Source organism: Chondrus crispus, genomic scaffold, assembly GCF_000350225.1.
Source record: "Chondrus crispus Stackhouse genomic scaffold, scaffold_106, whole genome shotgun sequence".
Classification (NCBI taxonomy): Eukaryota; Rhodophyta; class Florideophyceae; order Gigartinales; family Gigartinaceae; genus Chondrus; species Chondrus crispus.
The window spans coordinates 256,390-272,142 of NW_005178929.1; the positions used below are offsets into that span (position 1 = coordinate 256,390).

Consider the following 15,753-nt stretch of genomic DNA (forward strand, 5'->3'; position numbering starts at 1 on the left):
GGATGTGGGTCGGCGATGGTAGCGCGAGTCCGATAACGGTGTGTTTGAGGAGACGGAACGCATTATGGCTAAAATTGCTCATTATTACCGAAAACGGAATGTCTGGCCTTATATCCATGACTCCCTGCGCCATAAGCGACAGGTTCTTCTCTGCCGTGCGGGGATGGTTCTGTAAGAAGCAGAGCCCGGCGACCGGCGTCGCCACCCGTACGGTTGCTTGCGTCATGGGGGGAATTGTAATTCCCCGCACCATGCGTATTTTCCGAGACGGCGTGTTGCTCGGAAACGGCTTGGTTCTTGGCGATTTTTCTGTTGCCGTTCGGTGTTCCTTATGAGTAAATTTGGATGGCGTCGTGCCTGTAAGTGCGACTGAGGGGGCATGATGGAAGAGAACCCTCCGTCGCGGTGGTAGAATTGCCTTGATATGTTGGTCTATAAAGGTGGTCCCTAATATACAATCCACAGCCAGGCGAGTGACCACGAGAAACTTGACCCTGGCTGTGAAATCTCCGATGCGGACGTACAGTGTAAGCTGTCCAAGGGCGCTCATTGAGCGATTGGAGGCGTCCACCAGCGGTGCGCTCTTTACCGGACGGATGGCCGCGCGCCATGACTCGGCCACACAGCGTATATGGATGAGGTTGGGCGCTGCCCCCGAGTCTAGGACTGGAGACAGTGCCCGCATATTCGCTTGTCGCAGCCTTACCGTAGCGGAAACCTTATAGTTCTGCCTCTTGAAGAAGCAAATAGGTTCCGCTTCGGTCGGCGCGTCTTCCGTTCGGTTCGGCTCTGCTGCCTGAGTTGAGGGGGAAGGATCCTCCGGGGTGAGGCAGACAGGGAGTTTTGACGACGTCGCCTCTACGCGTCCTCTCTGTCTTCCCCCGTGAGTTGGAGATCCTCCTCCTCCTCAGCGACCAGCTTCTCCGCCTTGTCGACCCCCTGGTCCACCAGGTTGACCGGCGTGGTTTGAGATGAGGGATTTCCTCGCCACACCGGTCCCTGTGGACGACTGAATGGAGACCCAGGGCGGAGCCCCTGTCGGATGCGTAACTTTTGATAGTTCGCCTCCCTCGCTGCTAGGAGCTGGGCTCGCAGCGAGGCGTCCGCGACAATAGGGCAGCTTTCCTGTCGGTGAGTGGGGTCCAGACAGAACCGGCACGGAGGCGGTCCCCACCTTGCGCGTTGGTCCCCGCTTCCGTAGCGGCGGCCATAACCGGCTACAGTGGACGTTGGGGCTACAGCCCCTCCCACTGACGGTACCGGAGAAGGATGGAAACTTGTTGGCGGCGAGCTCACGGTACTTGCGTGTACTGTGGGGCTCGTCATCGCCAATATTCCTTCTGCGTTGGGTGAGGCGCCTGTATAGGCGGCCTCCGACGAGGACTCGACGGATAACACCGGAGTCTTTCTTGCCGAGCGGTTAAAGGCAATCTTGCCTGTAGCGTCACGGGACGCGACGTTCGATGGCAATAAATGCCGCCTTGCCGAACGGTGTGTCTCCCCGATGGCTTGTGCGTACCTAGCGACCGCCTGGTAGTCTACCGTGGCGTGTGTCGCTAGATAATTTCGCACTTGCGCGCACGTCGCTGGGAGCAACCCCTCGACGTACAGCGACTTGAGCCGACGGTCTGAGAAGACAGTACCGCATCGGAGGGCCTTGTCCCACAGCTGATTGCTGTAGGCTTCTTCCGTCATGTTAGAACTCTGACGGAAGGAAACCACTTCGGTGTAGGCCTCGGCGATAGTTTCGTCCGTAGCGTAGGTCCGTAAAAGGAAATTGACTACCTCCTCGTAACTCTCGAGCATGTCGCGTTGCTCGGCGTTCACCGCCATGGTATTACCCATAAGGCGGGACTGCAGTAGATCATGCGCCTGTCCGGTTAAGTAGAATTGGAAGCACCATACGGCAGCTCCCTGGCTTACCCTATTATGGTCGCAAGCCATCTTAAACCGGGCAAGGAAGCCCAATACCGCTATCGGATCTTGTCCACTGAACGTGTGAGATTTCATCTGCACGTCCAGCTTCTTGCGGATACGGCTGATATGCCGCGCGACCTCGGAATTATACCGGGCGCTGCGACGTTCCAACCGGTAGGTCTTGTAATTAACCGCTTTGGTGAATAAATCATTAAGCGGTTTAATCACATCGACTCTCTTGGTGGGGGCTGACCGTTCGGTAGTCCGACGACTTCTACCCGGTCGGCGCCCCTGGTCGTGCGGCTCGGGGTCTGTACTGTAGCCCTCTGAGCCAGACCACTTGCGTCGGTGGCTACGGTCTCGCCGGCTGCCCGGATGGCGCCGACCTTCGTCGCTGGTCGAATGAGGCGAGCTTCCATCGGAGGGAAATTCACCTCCTCGATGACAGGCTCCAGCCCGAGACGATAGGGACGGTAATCTTGCCGGACAGCTTTTCTGTCACCGTACGGTTCTTCTTCGGAGTACTCCTCCTCTTCCTCCGGTAATGGCCCGCGCCTTGTGCGTCGGGACTTGGGACCGTAACGGAAAGACGAGCGATTTTCTGTCTCGCCATACCTCGTCAGATTTTCTGTCTCATGGCGAGGGTGTCTTCCGTATCGGTCATAGGTCGCCGGGTCCTTGTCTGTTGGACCCCGTGTAACACCCTGAAGTTCGGGCAGGTATATAGGTGGGTCCTCCGGGTGAGGGCCCGCCTCCGGGTGAGGTGCCATATATACCTGTGTCGGTCTTGTATCTCCCGTTCCGGTTCTTATTAATTTGAGAGGTGCCGTAGCGGTTGTAGGAGGTTGAGGTGCCTCAGCTACAGTACCGTTCGGATGGAAGTTGGCGAGGCGAGCCTCGACAGCTATGTTGATAGCTGTCTGGAGGCTCAGCCCCAACGATGTAAGATGATCTCCAGGGTCGAGTGCCTCTCGGAGCTCACGCTCTACGAGGGCACCCACGACGTCGTCGATGACGGGCGTGACGACGGCCCGGACTTGTTCGTCAACAAGCGGCGGAACCGTTCGGTTAATCGCACCCTCGACGTGGCGAGGAACCTCTTTAACGAGAGCTTCCTCCAGCCACGTCTGCATGCGCGGCCAGAGGGTATTTAATGCCCACTGGGAGCGGTGTTCGGTACCCGCTCGACCAGCGAGGGCCGGGACGGCCCCAGGGGCCGTCACCTCCGTATTGGTTGGGTTCTGCCCTGTACCGGCTGTCACCCGTAGCAGTGACTCCGGGTTTTCGACACGGGGGCGCACGGACCCGGGTGGTCCGCTGCGCGTACTCGCCCTGGCTGAGCCGGAGCGAGTACTGCCCCGTCCCGAACCGCAGTCTTCCGCAGGGGTTCCGGTCGGATTCATCTTGACTTCTTGCTTGAACCGGGGGTTGATACGTGTTTTTCAACTTGTCCACGTACCGAATCGGATGTCTTCTTTCCTGAGCTCGACGGTGAGGGTCTAGAAACCCCAGGCGGCCCTCCACAAGAGTACCAAAAATGTGGTACAACCGTAGGGACGCTAAACCGTAAACGGAAAAGGACAGGCTGTACCTAAAATGAGGGAGCTTGGGGGACCGCTACACTGGAGCGTCAGGTAGAATAATCCGGAACGGTAGGAAGCACAGGACAAGGGAGGTACACCGCACTGGACACGCGCAGTCTTACTGGGGTGTAGAGCAGTACGACCGGTGGCGAGCTGGAAACCTGCGGGACTTACTTAACCGTACGGTAAAGGACTAGGGTAGGAAGTAAGGGGAGGCGTGCTTGCCTCGGTTTACCTCCAGCCCGGTGCCCCCCTATCTTATACCCCCTAGTAGGGCGGTGGCACCGGACGGACTACAGTAGCTTTACATACTGTAGCCAGCTTACTGTAGCTTACGGTAACTAAAAATGACTACTGTACTAACCCACCGATCGGTCGCGCACCACGTGTACACGTGCACTAGCTGGTACCACTAACTACACGTGGACTCCCACGTGGCCACATCTACACGTGCTGGCCACGTATGCACCGTATCGGTTAACATCTTACTACTGTACTTGGCGAGGCCTCTGGCGCCCGCCTAGTGCAGTAGCGCCACTTGGCAATTGTACCACAGGGCCCATGCGGCTGTGGTGAGAGACCAGAGAAGGAACGACCGCGCCGCGGCAAGACAGCGCAAACAAAAGCACAAAGCTGAGATGAAAGTGGCCTCTGCTGCTTTGTTGTCGCTGAGTAGGGCGCAGCACAGACCTAGAAGCCGAAGATCAATGACAGGTGCAAGGATAGTCCATAGCATCATCATCGGGGTGCTGCAAACGGTCATGAAGTAATCAAAAGGATGTGTCCAAAATTAAACCCCTTTTTTTCTACTGCTCAGTCGATATGGATAATTTGTGGCTACGTAATGCCTCTTAGCAGTTGTTGGAAGCCATTGAGAGGCTCTGAGACTGAACTCCACAGTGATGTGATTGGCTGAGAGCCGTTTATGGCCTGGTTGTGGGGTTCTTGCATCCAACATGTAAAGAACGGCTTACATGTCCAAACTTGACCCTGCCAGAAGGGTAGCGCAAAAATATTCTGAGGTTAATCATGGCCTGTGTGCTTGAATTCTCATCCTGACTTCCCGCATAATAGAGGGTTTAAACAAGCACATTTCTGATTCTCTCTTTCTCGCACTAGTAAACCGAGAAGCCCACTGTCCGGCAATAGCCAGCACAATCCGAAGTCCTTCTCTTGAAAACAACGTCGCGTATTCGCTTATCGTGCGTTCCAATAAAGCCTTTCTAACAAGATCATACGTCATGAAGTCACACTCGGTCAGCTCTCCTTCAGAGAAAAAGGCTTCCTTACCAACACCATTGCCTTTTGCTTCCCTCCACTTCACATCCCCGCCACTTCCAACGCACAAGTCCGAAAAATTGGCAATCGTGTCCAACTGATTCCATTTCCGGGAACAAACAATTTGGCATCAAAGGCTTTGATCAGTTGGGCTGCTTGTATCAAGTTCAATGTCCTCGCCACATACATCACTGTTGATCCCAAATCCGACAGAATTCTCACACGTCTGAACCGAGCGTAAATTTCATTCCTCTCCAGTGCCGCTACGCTGAGCAAAAAAGTGGCCCTCCCGAAATGTTCATGTCAATCAGATTCTCCGCCCTACCAATCAAGTCCTCGATTTCTTGAGTCTGGTTAGACATGGCTGTGCCACTTTCCACAACCCTCGTGCCTCCCATAAGCAGTGGTTCTCTCACAGTGAGACACTCATCACGGAGACTCACGCATTGCTTCTGCATAACCGACAGAGCATCTCTTTCCCACGATACGGTCAACAGTATAAGGCAACTTCTTGTCTCTCCCAGAAAGGGTCACAGGCCCCAGTGTCAAGGCAGACTGCTCCAGAAGTCTCCCACTCTCAACTGCAAGTTTGCAAAGTTTCTTTCGGAACGGTTTCCATCCCGCCCACAAAATCATGCGCACTCCCTCTTATCGCTGAATCCAGAATCCGCAAACCCGAGTCTATTGCGAGTCTCAACGTACGGAATTCCACTCCTTCCATGATAGCTCCGCAGACAGACCCACAACTTTCTCCCACATCGTTTTCCTTTCTCCACTTTTAAACAAAACAGGTCTCCAAGCCCTGGCCTGTGCATCTTCCTTTCCTTCCACTCATCTTCCAAGTTTTGTTCGCGAGCTCAATCAGCTCCCCGGTCTTCTTCACCATTCGGGTCTCACTCGACACCAAATGAAAGCACCGTTCCTGCAGCGAGAACGCACTCAGACTGACGATGCTTCTCCCCTCCACAATTTCCCCAAGGAAGTTCTCCCTGATCCCCAGCTGCTCCTGCAGATTCTCCAGTGCAAAATCATTGTGCGGCAACGGCTCGAACTCTCTTTCCTCCAGCTTGGTGTTCTGGGCCTCCGTTCTTGACATGTCAACGTTATGCAAAACGCCCCCCATGTTCACCAAGATCGCCAGCCACTCCACTCTCTCGATATGAAACCCCTCCATTTCTTTCACCAATGAAACCTGCATCTCCTGCATGATCCCCGATAGCTTCAGAGCGTACGTCCTGTACCCCTTTTCAGCTGACTCCATCATATTTACCTGTCTTGCGTCAAACGGAAAACCCCAGCCTGACTCGGCCACCCCTCGCAATACTTCTGTCTTCGACACATCTGAGTCTTCACCCGTCAGTACGCAACTTCCCAGTCACAGCACTAATCCAGCCATGGCTAACACTCGGCTTACAGCGTAGTCCCGTTGATTCTCGTACTGCTGCATATTGTTCAAACCTGACAAATCTTCGTCCTCTTTTGCGGCAACTCGAAACTCCTTCACCCACCCTCCCAGCCTAGCGGAGCAAACGCTACAGACCACCGCAGGCAAACCTCCTCTGGTTTGTAAGACACCTGACGCGCTTTCGGCACACTCTCTCCCCCAAAGCATTGCCGCAACACCGTATGATACACGTATCGGATTGTTATGGACAGTACACGCACCAGTATCATTGTGCCCTGGAGAAAAATGTCGCCTTGCCATGAGAGTATGTGGTGATATCCATGTTTTCGATGTGCAGGTGACAACGGGAATTTCCACGAAAAAGGCGATTCTCGATGAGTTTGTCGCTTACTAACAGCTCATCCGCCATCTCATCCTCAGACAGGACCTCCGTTTCACAATGTCCTTCGTTCTGGCCCTTTCCTCGCCTGCGCTTATCTTTGCTCTCTTCGGCATCCAGAAGCATTTTAACTTTCACTTGGAAGCTCACGCTACAAACACACGAAGCTGCCACAAGCCCTACGCTGTCCGCAAGAAGTGCAGCAGCGCAAGTAGCAATGCGACAATCGCCGTGAACACTTCCTTGGTATCGTTCTCAGTTTGAATCGAAATTTAAAGTACGATGTAAATAGCTGGGACACTGGTGTTGGCCAGGTCGAAGTATCCTGCGACGCGTACGTTGTGTGCCTTGCGCCAAGACGGTTAGATAAAGTTGCAAGCGTTCCAGGCCGTCCGGGGCAGGCAGACCGCGCAATAAGCGAACAGGACGATGAAAACGTTGTCTGCGAGATGGCCCAGCACCAAAAGTTTCGGGACAGTTTTCGTCGCACTGTTTGCTTATATCGCGGCCTTCCTGTCGTGGATCGACTTGAACGCTTGCGACTTTATCTCACCGTCGTGGCGCGAAGGCTAAGACGTTGTCTGCAAGATGGACCAGCATCATTGTTCAGGATGGCGAAAAAGGAAATGATCTGGTGTTAAGGAGTACATTTTCGAAAGGTCGCGGGTTGTATTTGGCATTTGCGGTCACTCTTAAGAGCGACCGTAATAGCCAAATGTTTTCAAAGCAATTACTGTGAAAACAGTCGATTTTGTTTGGTAGGCAAGGGGTGAAATGCTTTTTGATAGCGGAAGAGGAGGGAGGTAGGTGCGAGGACGCCGCCGTACGGTATACATAGTTTTGGTGTCGTTCGTTCGTCTCGGTGCACGACATACCGCAAATGTTGAGCTCGGGCTCTTGCCTTGATTTCGCGAAAGCCAACAGTCCAATGCAACGGCTCCATGATCGCCGCCATCGCTCGATGGTTGGCTGATGACGATTTAGGGTATGTACCATTGTAGAATTAATGATTAATCACTATTCTAGCGACGACGGCGCAGCGGAGCGGCCGCGCACCAGCAATATGGGAAATCCATAGATTGAGTGCGAAGAAGTGCCGGGTATGGGTGTGGGAAGGGAAGCGGTAGGGCGTTTGGCCCGGACAGTGGGGGCAGGACTTGGGGGACTCACTGTGTTAGGTAGTGCGTGGCCGCGAGGCCCGCTCGTGCTGGGTCATGGCTGCCACGAGGCCGGTGAGAGGGGGGAAGCTTGGCTGAGAAAGATAAAGGACGCTTGCGGAGAATATTTGGGGGTGACGGAGAGGCTGGAAAGGCCATCGGGGTCGGAGCTGGTGGTGGGCGGTTTGGGAAGGCGGCTGGGGAGGCGGGAGGGCTCTTTCCGGAGGGGCGGTGCATAGGGGACGGGGAGACTGTAGGACGATCAGAAGGCGCGATAGGAGAGGGAGGGCGCGCTTCGACTGGAGGTGTCTGGGTCGTCAAGGGCTGAAGGCGTATCGCGGCAGCAGGGTCCTTAGACCCAGCTGCTTGAATCGAGAATGCAGAAGCAGGGCGGCGAGGTGCGCCCTGTCGTACGTCACGGGTATCATTTGGGAGCGCTGCGGCAGCAGAGGTTGGCAAAGCATTGTTGAGCGGGGTTGCGACGGGAACATTAGGGGGTGCGCGTGCGAGGCGTTCTGTGATGGTGTGGGCGTGAGTCTGCAGGGTCATAGCCAGAGCGACGCGGACTGGCATGGGCACCGCAGTAGGGGTGCGACGGTTGAGGAGGCGGCGAGATTCGCGGGTGAGGCGACACGCGACGCCGGCGGCGGCGGACGGATCGATTTCGCATGCTGCGTCAGAGATGGGGGCAGTTTGAATGGTAAGGTCCTCGTAGATGAGCTTAGCGTGAGCGAAGATTCGGGCAATGGCAGGGGTGGCTGCAGCGAGGAAGTAGACATATGTCCAGCGTGCGACGTCAGGGATGAGGACATGGGGGGGGAAGCATGACTTCAGCAAGCTACGCACCTCGTCGAAGTGCGGATTGCGCCGCTTCGAAGGATGGGAACGCGGCGGACTGAGAATCTGGGGCGAAGGCATACGCTGTGACAGCGGGAGGCGGAGCTACGGGCTCTCCAGTGCGGGGGTCCAGGCGGACCGGGATGCCCAGGGGCGCGGGGGCGGGGGGACCTGGGCAGGGATGACTTGGGCGGGTTGAGCAGGGCGAGGAGACGAGGGCAGAGTCGCGCGCGAAGGCTAAGGCGGAGTCGCGCGCGTATGCGCGGACGGTGCCGCGCGCGAGTTGTCAAGGCTGGTCTCGCTCGCGTTACCTACAGTATGTCGAACGCGCATGGCGTGGCCGTTGTCGCCAGCAGCGGGTGCGGCGGCGGAGGAGACGCTGGGGTTGCCTTCTTCCTCGTCATTCAAGAAGGCTGCAGTATAAGACCTTGTGGTGATTTTAGTAGTTGCGGATGGACGGACCCTGTCGCAATTGTTTTGATTGAGATGAGAGGGAATCTGTAAACGGATTCCATCGATTCCAACCTTTCTATTGCACCTATAAGATAGCCATAAATGAGTATTTTTATGATTGTTTCCCAAACGTGCCAGTTCATCTGTTCAATATTTGGGGACCCGAACTTGTACTACAGTATATCCACGGCCCACTGAGATTTTTGACACTGGATGTACTTGCCAATCAACAGGGCAGGATCTCAAAAAATCAAAATCACAGCCCCAAAAAATTGGTGTGTGGCACGGAGACTTCGAAGCTTGTCGCGTTGGATGCAAAGTCATCGCTGCCCGCCCGCCCACCCACACAGTCTTCGAGAAAACGACAACGATAGCCTTTTATGCTTCCATCCTACTGTATCCTATGGCCCTGAGACTCGGAAATGTGTCCAGTTGGATGCAGAGTCATCGTTGCCCACCCACACACACAGCCTCCAAGCCCACCACGACCAAAAACCGTTATGCGTGAAGCTTTACTTAAGGCACCCACCCAGGAGTGCTGCCGCAGACTCCTTCCCATTGGCATCGCAAACACATCCTTTCCTCCTGTATCCATCCCCCTCGCATACAACAACCACTCCGAAAGCTTTCACTCGCACAATCTACTTTCTACCGCCTCCTGTCAGGTACCCTGCGCTTCCATTCCGTCGTAGAGCTTTGCCGTCTTCGGGAATCATGGACCCGTTGAGTATCCTAGAACTGGTCGGCGCGGTAGAGCAGGTCGTCAGCCTTGTGCAAAAAGCCATAGACACCCACGATGCCTACAAGAATAACGGAAGCTTGGCCACAAAAGTCCTCAAACAGTACCTCGAGCTCCAGAAATTGACGGAGAATGTCGCCAACGTCCCCATTCACGACCTAGAACCCCTACACAAGAATGAGTTGCAAGCACAGGTTCAAGGCGTGTCGCGCTCTGTTTCGGGGTTGGTCAAGGAACTCAAGGATGAAACAGAGAATCCGAAAGGTAAATTACATGCCTTGGCGTCAGCCACCGGAGATCGAGATGTCTTATTGGAGCGCCAAAAGCAAGTCAAAGAGCTCTATGCTTCCATTGATAGGGTACGGAGGGAATTGCACGGGGTGAGAGAGACGCGCAGACAAGGATCTCGCGTAGTTCGTGAGATACGCTCACATGCACCGGTAGGCGACGTGTTCAAGCCCAGCTTCGCGGTTGAATCCAACTCTCCAACAGTGCTCGTTGATTTGGACTCTTCCGGCGGCGAAATTGTGCCAGACACAGTAGAGAGAAGGCTAAAGGCGGCTGTTCTGCGCAACGGAACAACCGTGCATGTAGGGGCAACGGCAGTTGGACAAGCCGGGGTCGGAAAAACATGCGCCCTACGAGCAATTGCACATGATAGGGAGGTTTTCGCGCGCTTTCCGGACGGAGTGTATTTTTCAACTCTAGGGCAAGATGCAAGAGAAGCAGAGCTGAAGCAACGACTCTGCAATGCTGTCCGCATCTCTGGGGGACATGAAAAAGCGGACAAGCTGTCCAATCTGGCTGAGCTGGACGAGGTGCTAGCAGGGGTTCAAGCTTGGTTTGCAGGCCGTCGATGCCTGTTCATCTTCGATGATGTATGGTCGCGCAACAACAATGACGAGAGGATCCTGTTTAAACTGTCCAGCCTTGCCAGGACGGCGGTGCAAAATGGTGAGCCTGCGAGCAGGGTCTTGTACTCCACAAGAGATCCGACGCTCATAGATCTGGGCGAGCAAGTTAAGTTTGAGGCGAGAGAAGGGCGTAATGCGTACGACATGCTGATTCATGCGAGTGGGGCATCGCGTGGTGAAGTAGAAGATCCAATATCGAGAGAGGCGTTTGGGGAGATTCTTGACATATGTGCGGGACTACCACTGGCTCTGAATGTAGCAGGAGTCACTGTTAGCCAATCACGAGGGTCTCGTGCCGGGGACATACCAAAGTTGTGGACGTGGTACCTGAGAACGATCAAAGAGAGTAAAGGGAGCGGGGCAATCGGCGCGCAGAAAGGAAGGGGCGGGTATGGGTCGCTTCATGCAATGCTGCGCTCGTCTTTACAGTTTCTGGACTCAAGTAGCAGCGAAGGATCTCCGTGCTTCGCGGATATGCACCGGGCATTGTGTGTCATGAAGAAACAGGATGTGATCCCTCTGGGAGTGTTGAGGGACCTATGGGGAACGGGCGATGCTAGCATCGCAAGAAAGTATGCGACGCAGATGAGCAGTGTAGGATTGGTTGACATTCGAGTTCTGGCGAACACGGAAAGCCAAGGGGTAAGTCTTCATGATCTTACGCATGATTTCGCAGTCTCCGAAGCACAGCGGGTGGAAGGCCCCGGCTGGACCAAGCACTGGTGTCGGGAGCTGATTGACAGCTATCGGAAAGAGAGGGATGTGCTCGAAGCAGTAGTTGAAGATCAGGTCCCCAAGGAGGCTAGCGAGGCGGAGGAGGGATATTTTTTCGAGAATATTTGTCGACTACTTGTCGGGGCTGAGCTAATGAAAGAGCTGGGCTGCTTGCTTCTTAGTAGCAGGTGGATAATGAAGGTGTTGCTAAGAAAAGCTGTGTGGCAGCTGGTAGAAGCGGTGGAGGAGTTGAGGAAGCTTGCTAGTGAGAAACCAGAAGCGATTGCAAGTGAGCAGTTGTCTGCAATAGTTCTGGTGATGCAAGCTGCGCGGCTGAGTGTATCGTTTTGCGATGAGAGCGTTGCCGGTATCTGCTTTCAGCTTTACAGCAGGACAATGCACAAACGGGGCGTGAAGAGCGTGGAGAGCTTCTTGTTGGACATCGAGAAGTTTGCGCCCAGACCGTGGATACTCCCAATACGTTCATGTCTAACTGCAGCTGGGGGGAGGTTGCTGGAGACCTTTCACACGCGCGATTCATATGTTAAGAAGGTGATGTTCGATTCGGACGGCGCGGTCGTTGGACTGGGGTATGATCCCGATGAGGGGAGCGAAGATGTGGAAGTATTCAAGAGTACCCAACACGGGGCATTTAATAAAACGGTTTGCGGCCCTTTCAGATCAGAGGACGAAGGGGCTCTGAGCCGAACGGGAAGCGAGACACAAATGGCTCGGACGAGTCAAGCAGCGGCAGAAGGCCAAAGGCCAACGGCTAGGACGAGTCGAGCAGCAGCAGAAAGTCGGCATCCGACACAACGAGGCGCCTGGATCAGGACTGTGGGAAAGATGCTTAGCGAAAGAATGGCTGCCTGCTGCTCTTGCTTTCGCCGGGCCCCTGAGAATGACCGTGCCGATGGCGGCGCTGACGCTGACGTGTCTGATGACGGCACATCACGCGTGACAGGTAGTGACAGTGCCGATAGCGTGACGCCTGGCGTACCCTTCGTAACAGCCGCTTGTCTCTCTGCGGACAGCACCCGTGCTGTTATCGGATTCAGCAATGGGGATTTGATTTCTTGGTGCACCAGAGAACACGAGCTTGTTCAATCCTTCAAAGGCCATTCCGATCAGATATACGATGTCGTAATGAGCGGTGACGGGAAACGGATTGCGTCGGGGTCACGTGACAAGACGGTGCGAGTATGGGACGCTGAGACGGGACGTCAAATCGGCGACACGATGACCGGGCACACGCTTTGGGTGAGGAGTGTGTCGATGAGCGGGGACGGGAAACGGGTTGCGTCGGGGTCAGATGACGAGACGGTGCGAGTATGGGACGCTGAGACGGGACGTCAAATCGGCGACACGATGACCGGGCACACGCGTTGGGTGACGAGTGTGTCGATGAGCGGGGACGGGAAACGGGTTGTGTCGGGGTCAGGTGACGAGACGGTGCGAGTATGGGACGCTGAGACGGGACGTCAAATCGGCGACACGATGACCGGGCACACGGGTCGGGTGAGGAGTGTGTCAATGAGTGCTGACAGCCAGAAGGTGCTGTCCGTGTCGTTTGATGGAACGGTGTTGCAATGGAAAGCGCGTCCGGGTGTCTCTGATTTGCAGTGGAAAGCGTGGCCGGGTGTCTCTGACATGGACCAAAGCTGCGAAACGAATGCTCATGAATTTGAAGGCCGGGTACGGCACTTGGACGCATTCCGCATCGGTAGTGATGAGGGCAGAGCATTTGTCGAACAGGGAGATGGTACCGAAATCACTCTGGCAGACTTTGGAAGTCCAGTTTCCACCTTCGACATGGACGTGGAGCGCGGCACTGTAGCCGTTGGCATGAGGAGTGGCATGTTGGTCATCATGAAAGTTGTGACTGCGTAACATCCGAGGCGGTAGGAAACAGGCTCGTCGCCGCACTTTTGCTTATCACACCATTGAAATGGCTGCGTCGTAAGTGACGAAGTTGGAAGTGTCTTGGGACGTTCCCGTTACAGTGAGTAGTACGTACACACCCGTGTTGCATGCACTAAAAGTGCAGTACTCCCGGAAGGTCGTTGCGCATTTACAGTAAATATCTGGTGTCTTTCCTTAGGATCTGTGCAGTTGCAGGAAAATGTCCGGCATGGACCGCGAGTGTGGCAGCGAAGTGAGTGAAGCGACGCATTACATCGGCGTGAGACCAGGTTTCTCCACAGGCGCCGCGCACTGACCAAAAGGTAAAACAGGCAAGGCAAAGACTCGGCTAAAAAATGGCCCACATCAACAGCATGTGGTCTGAAGCGGCACGCACGTGAGCCTTCATCTCAGCCAAGGGTTGATGCATCCTGTGTGCAAAACATGTGCGCAGCCGAGGACGCGGACCCTATTATCGGTCTCATACCCATCCAAGCAAATAGCATATTTATCCCGTCTAAAAGCGAGTTTGTGCGAGTTTGTAGATGGAGTCCTCCGGGCAGAGAGACCTTACGGGGAGGGCGTTAATGTTGAGGTCTGTAGCACCACTGGAAAACAACAATTTGCGAATGAAATCCACACACGAGCAGTGTGGTCTGACAGGCCAAGCGGGACTCTATAAAAGTGGACATTTCATTCCTCTTGTTGCCCTAGCATACCCCCACAATTGAGTAGCGAGCGAAAACCCGGGACGAAGCTGTCCGGTCGGGTGCGACACCGTGTGGCGATTGCTCATAGTTTAGTGTGGGAGCCGAAGATCTTGTTGGTGGATGCAGTGTTAGAGCAGGCTGTACAGCAAGCGTTAGAGGAGGCGAGGAAGGGCTGGATGGAACGGAATGGGCAGAGGCAGATGGGAGAGACGAATAAAGGCCTGAAGGCGCGCCGAGCACGTGGGACTCGCGACCGAGGACTACATTGGTCGACTCACTGTCATGGGTAGTATGTCGCAGTAGGGCTCGTTTGTGGTGAGTCAGGGCTGCCACGAGGCGGGTGAAGTTGGGGGAAGCATGGCGGAGAAGGAGTATGGGCGTTTGCGGAGGATGTACGGGGCGACAGAGACGCAGAAGAGTCTCTGTCTAACAGAGTGGGGGGACGACGGTGGGCAGCGCGGGCAGTCGGCGGGGGAGAGAGCAGCGGTCAGGGAAGGCAGGACCAAAGGAACAGGAGCGAAGTTTTGCAGAGGAGGGGGGAACGGAAGGACAATCGGAAGAGGCGATGAGTGAGGGAAGAGACGCGCGGGCAGGAACATTCGGAGGCGGGGGGTATGGCACGGCTGCAGGGGCAGTGGAGGCGACAAGCCTCGTGGAGCCATCGTGGACTCTGGAGCAGGCCTACAGGGTGTGACATGCTGGGGGGGGGCGTGAGCAGCTTTTGGAAGATTGCTAGTACAGTCGACCCTACCTAATGCCGCCCCGTGCGAGGCCCCAAAAATGGCACTATTTGGTCGGCAGTGTCAAGTGACGTCGGCACATACAGTATCTTTGTATGCACTCGGTAAATCACGCGTAAACTCAGACCGTGAGAGGGAGGCATGCCTGCTCACGCATGTCCCGGCCGGCTTTGCGTTTCGTCCGGAGAGCCCTTCGTCCTCATTGATTAGGAGCGCAACTCCTGCTCGTCAGTCAGGGGAGCAAATTTGTGGACATACGTTTCAGGAGCGAGACGGTGGCACATTTCTAGATTTTGAGAAATGTGTCATAAAAATGTGTTCTGCGCAAAAGAGTTTCAGGAAGCCTCCTGTCCAATGACAATCTCGGGGGGTTGCCCCCGCGACGCAACTTGATGAAATGTGTGCAGGATGTCACATGATTCCCATGCACAGCTCACACACCTGTACCACGTACACACGTAGCACAGATGTAGCTCCCCAGGCAGCGCCGCCGCCACCGGCGCCGCTCCCCTTCTTAGTCGCACACGGTCCGTCTCCCTCAGTAAACTCGGGCATCGTTCCTTGCACCACAGGTTATGGTCCCGAATCGCAAACCCACCCTGCAACACGATCACAAACCGCTCCGCCGTTCGTCACAAAGACTAGCCAAGAGCACCACCACCCCGGGCACCCAACCCGCCGCCCTCCTCTACATACCCCCTCATTCGCCTCCGCACCCACGCGTCGAGCGCAGACCCAACGCCCAAGCTCCACACTCGCCTCTGCCCCATCGCGTCGAGCGCAGAACCCGCAGCCAAGCACATAAATCGCCTCCGCAATCGCGCGTCGAGCGCCGATCACCAACCTCGCCTCCGCCACCTCGCGTCGAGCGCAGACCCCCTCACCCAACCCAACTCAACCACCAGCCTCCGCACGTCCGCGTCGAGTGCCGATCTGAGCCCCCGTCCACACCAACGGAACAATCCCTTCCCTCATCCCCATCCACACACCCTTTCCAGCACACTGGCGGCCGCTGGAGCATGCAT

The 15,753-nt window shown here is 55.4% G+C and overlaps 4 protein-coding genes; 2 read left to right on the top strand and 2 right to left on the bottom strand.

Moving 5' to 3' along the window:
* Positions 1–4,319: 4,319 nt before the first annotated feature.
* Positions 4,320–5,871, top strand: CHC_T00001642001 (hypothetical protein). XM_005712521.1 is given in 2 exon segments: positions 4,320–5,685; positions 5,686–5,871. 1 exon segment carries the CDS (start codon positions 5,686–5,688, stop codon positions 5,869–5,871), a length of 186 nt encoding a protein of 61 aa, XP_005712578.1. The 5' UTR covers positions 4,320–5,685.
* Positions 5,872–6,153: 282 nt separating this feature from the next.
* CHC_T00001643001 (hypothetical protein) lies at positions 6,154–6,483 on the bottom strand. The gene has a single exon (XM_005712522.1). The coding sequence runs from the start codon at positions 6,481–6,483 to the stop codon at positions 6,154–6,156; it is 330 nt and encodes a 109-aa protein (XP_005712579.1).
* A 2,838-nt stretch (positions 6,484–9,321) lies between these two features.
* Positions 9,322–13,479, top strand: CHC_T00009448001 (WD40-repeat containing protein). XM_005712523.1 is given in 2 exon segments: positions 9,322–13,266; positions 13,267–13,479. 1 exon segment carries the CDS (start codon positions 9,322–9,324, stop codon positions 13,264–13,266), a length of 3,945 nt encoding a protein of 1,314 aa, XP_005712580.1. The 3' UTR covers positions 13,267–13,479.
* A 148-nt stretch (positions 13,480–13,627) lies between these two features.
* On the bottom strand, positions 13,628–13,708 carry CHC_T00001644001 (hypothetical protein). The gene has a single exon (XM_005712524.1). The coding sequence runs from the start codon at positions 13,706–13,708 to the stop codon at positions 13,628–13,630; it is 81 nt and encodes a 26-aa protein (XP_005712581.1).
* Between the last annotated feature and the right edge of the window lie 2,045 nt (positions 13,709–15,753).

Excerpts from the sequence above, each read along its gene's own strand:
- CHC_T00001642001 (XM_005712521.1), top strand. The coding sequence starts at position 5,686 with ATGAAAGCACCGTTCCTGCAGCGAGAACGCACTCAGACTGACGATGCT.
- CHC_T00001643001 (XM_005712522.1), bottom strand. The coding sequence starts at position 6,483 with ATGGCAAGGCGACATTTTTCTCCAGGGCACAATGATACTGGTGCGTGT.
- CHC_T00009448001 (XM_005712523.1), top strand. The coding sequence starts at position 9,322 with ATGCAAAGTCATCGCTGCCCGCCCGCCCACCCACACAGTCTTCGAGAA.
- CHC_T00001644001 (XM_005712524.1), bottom strand. The coding sequence starts at position 13,708 with ATGCATCAACCCTTGGCTGAGATGAAGGCTCACGTGCGTGCCGCTTCA.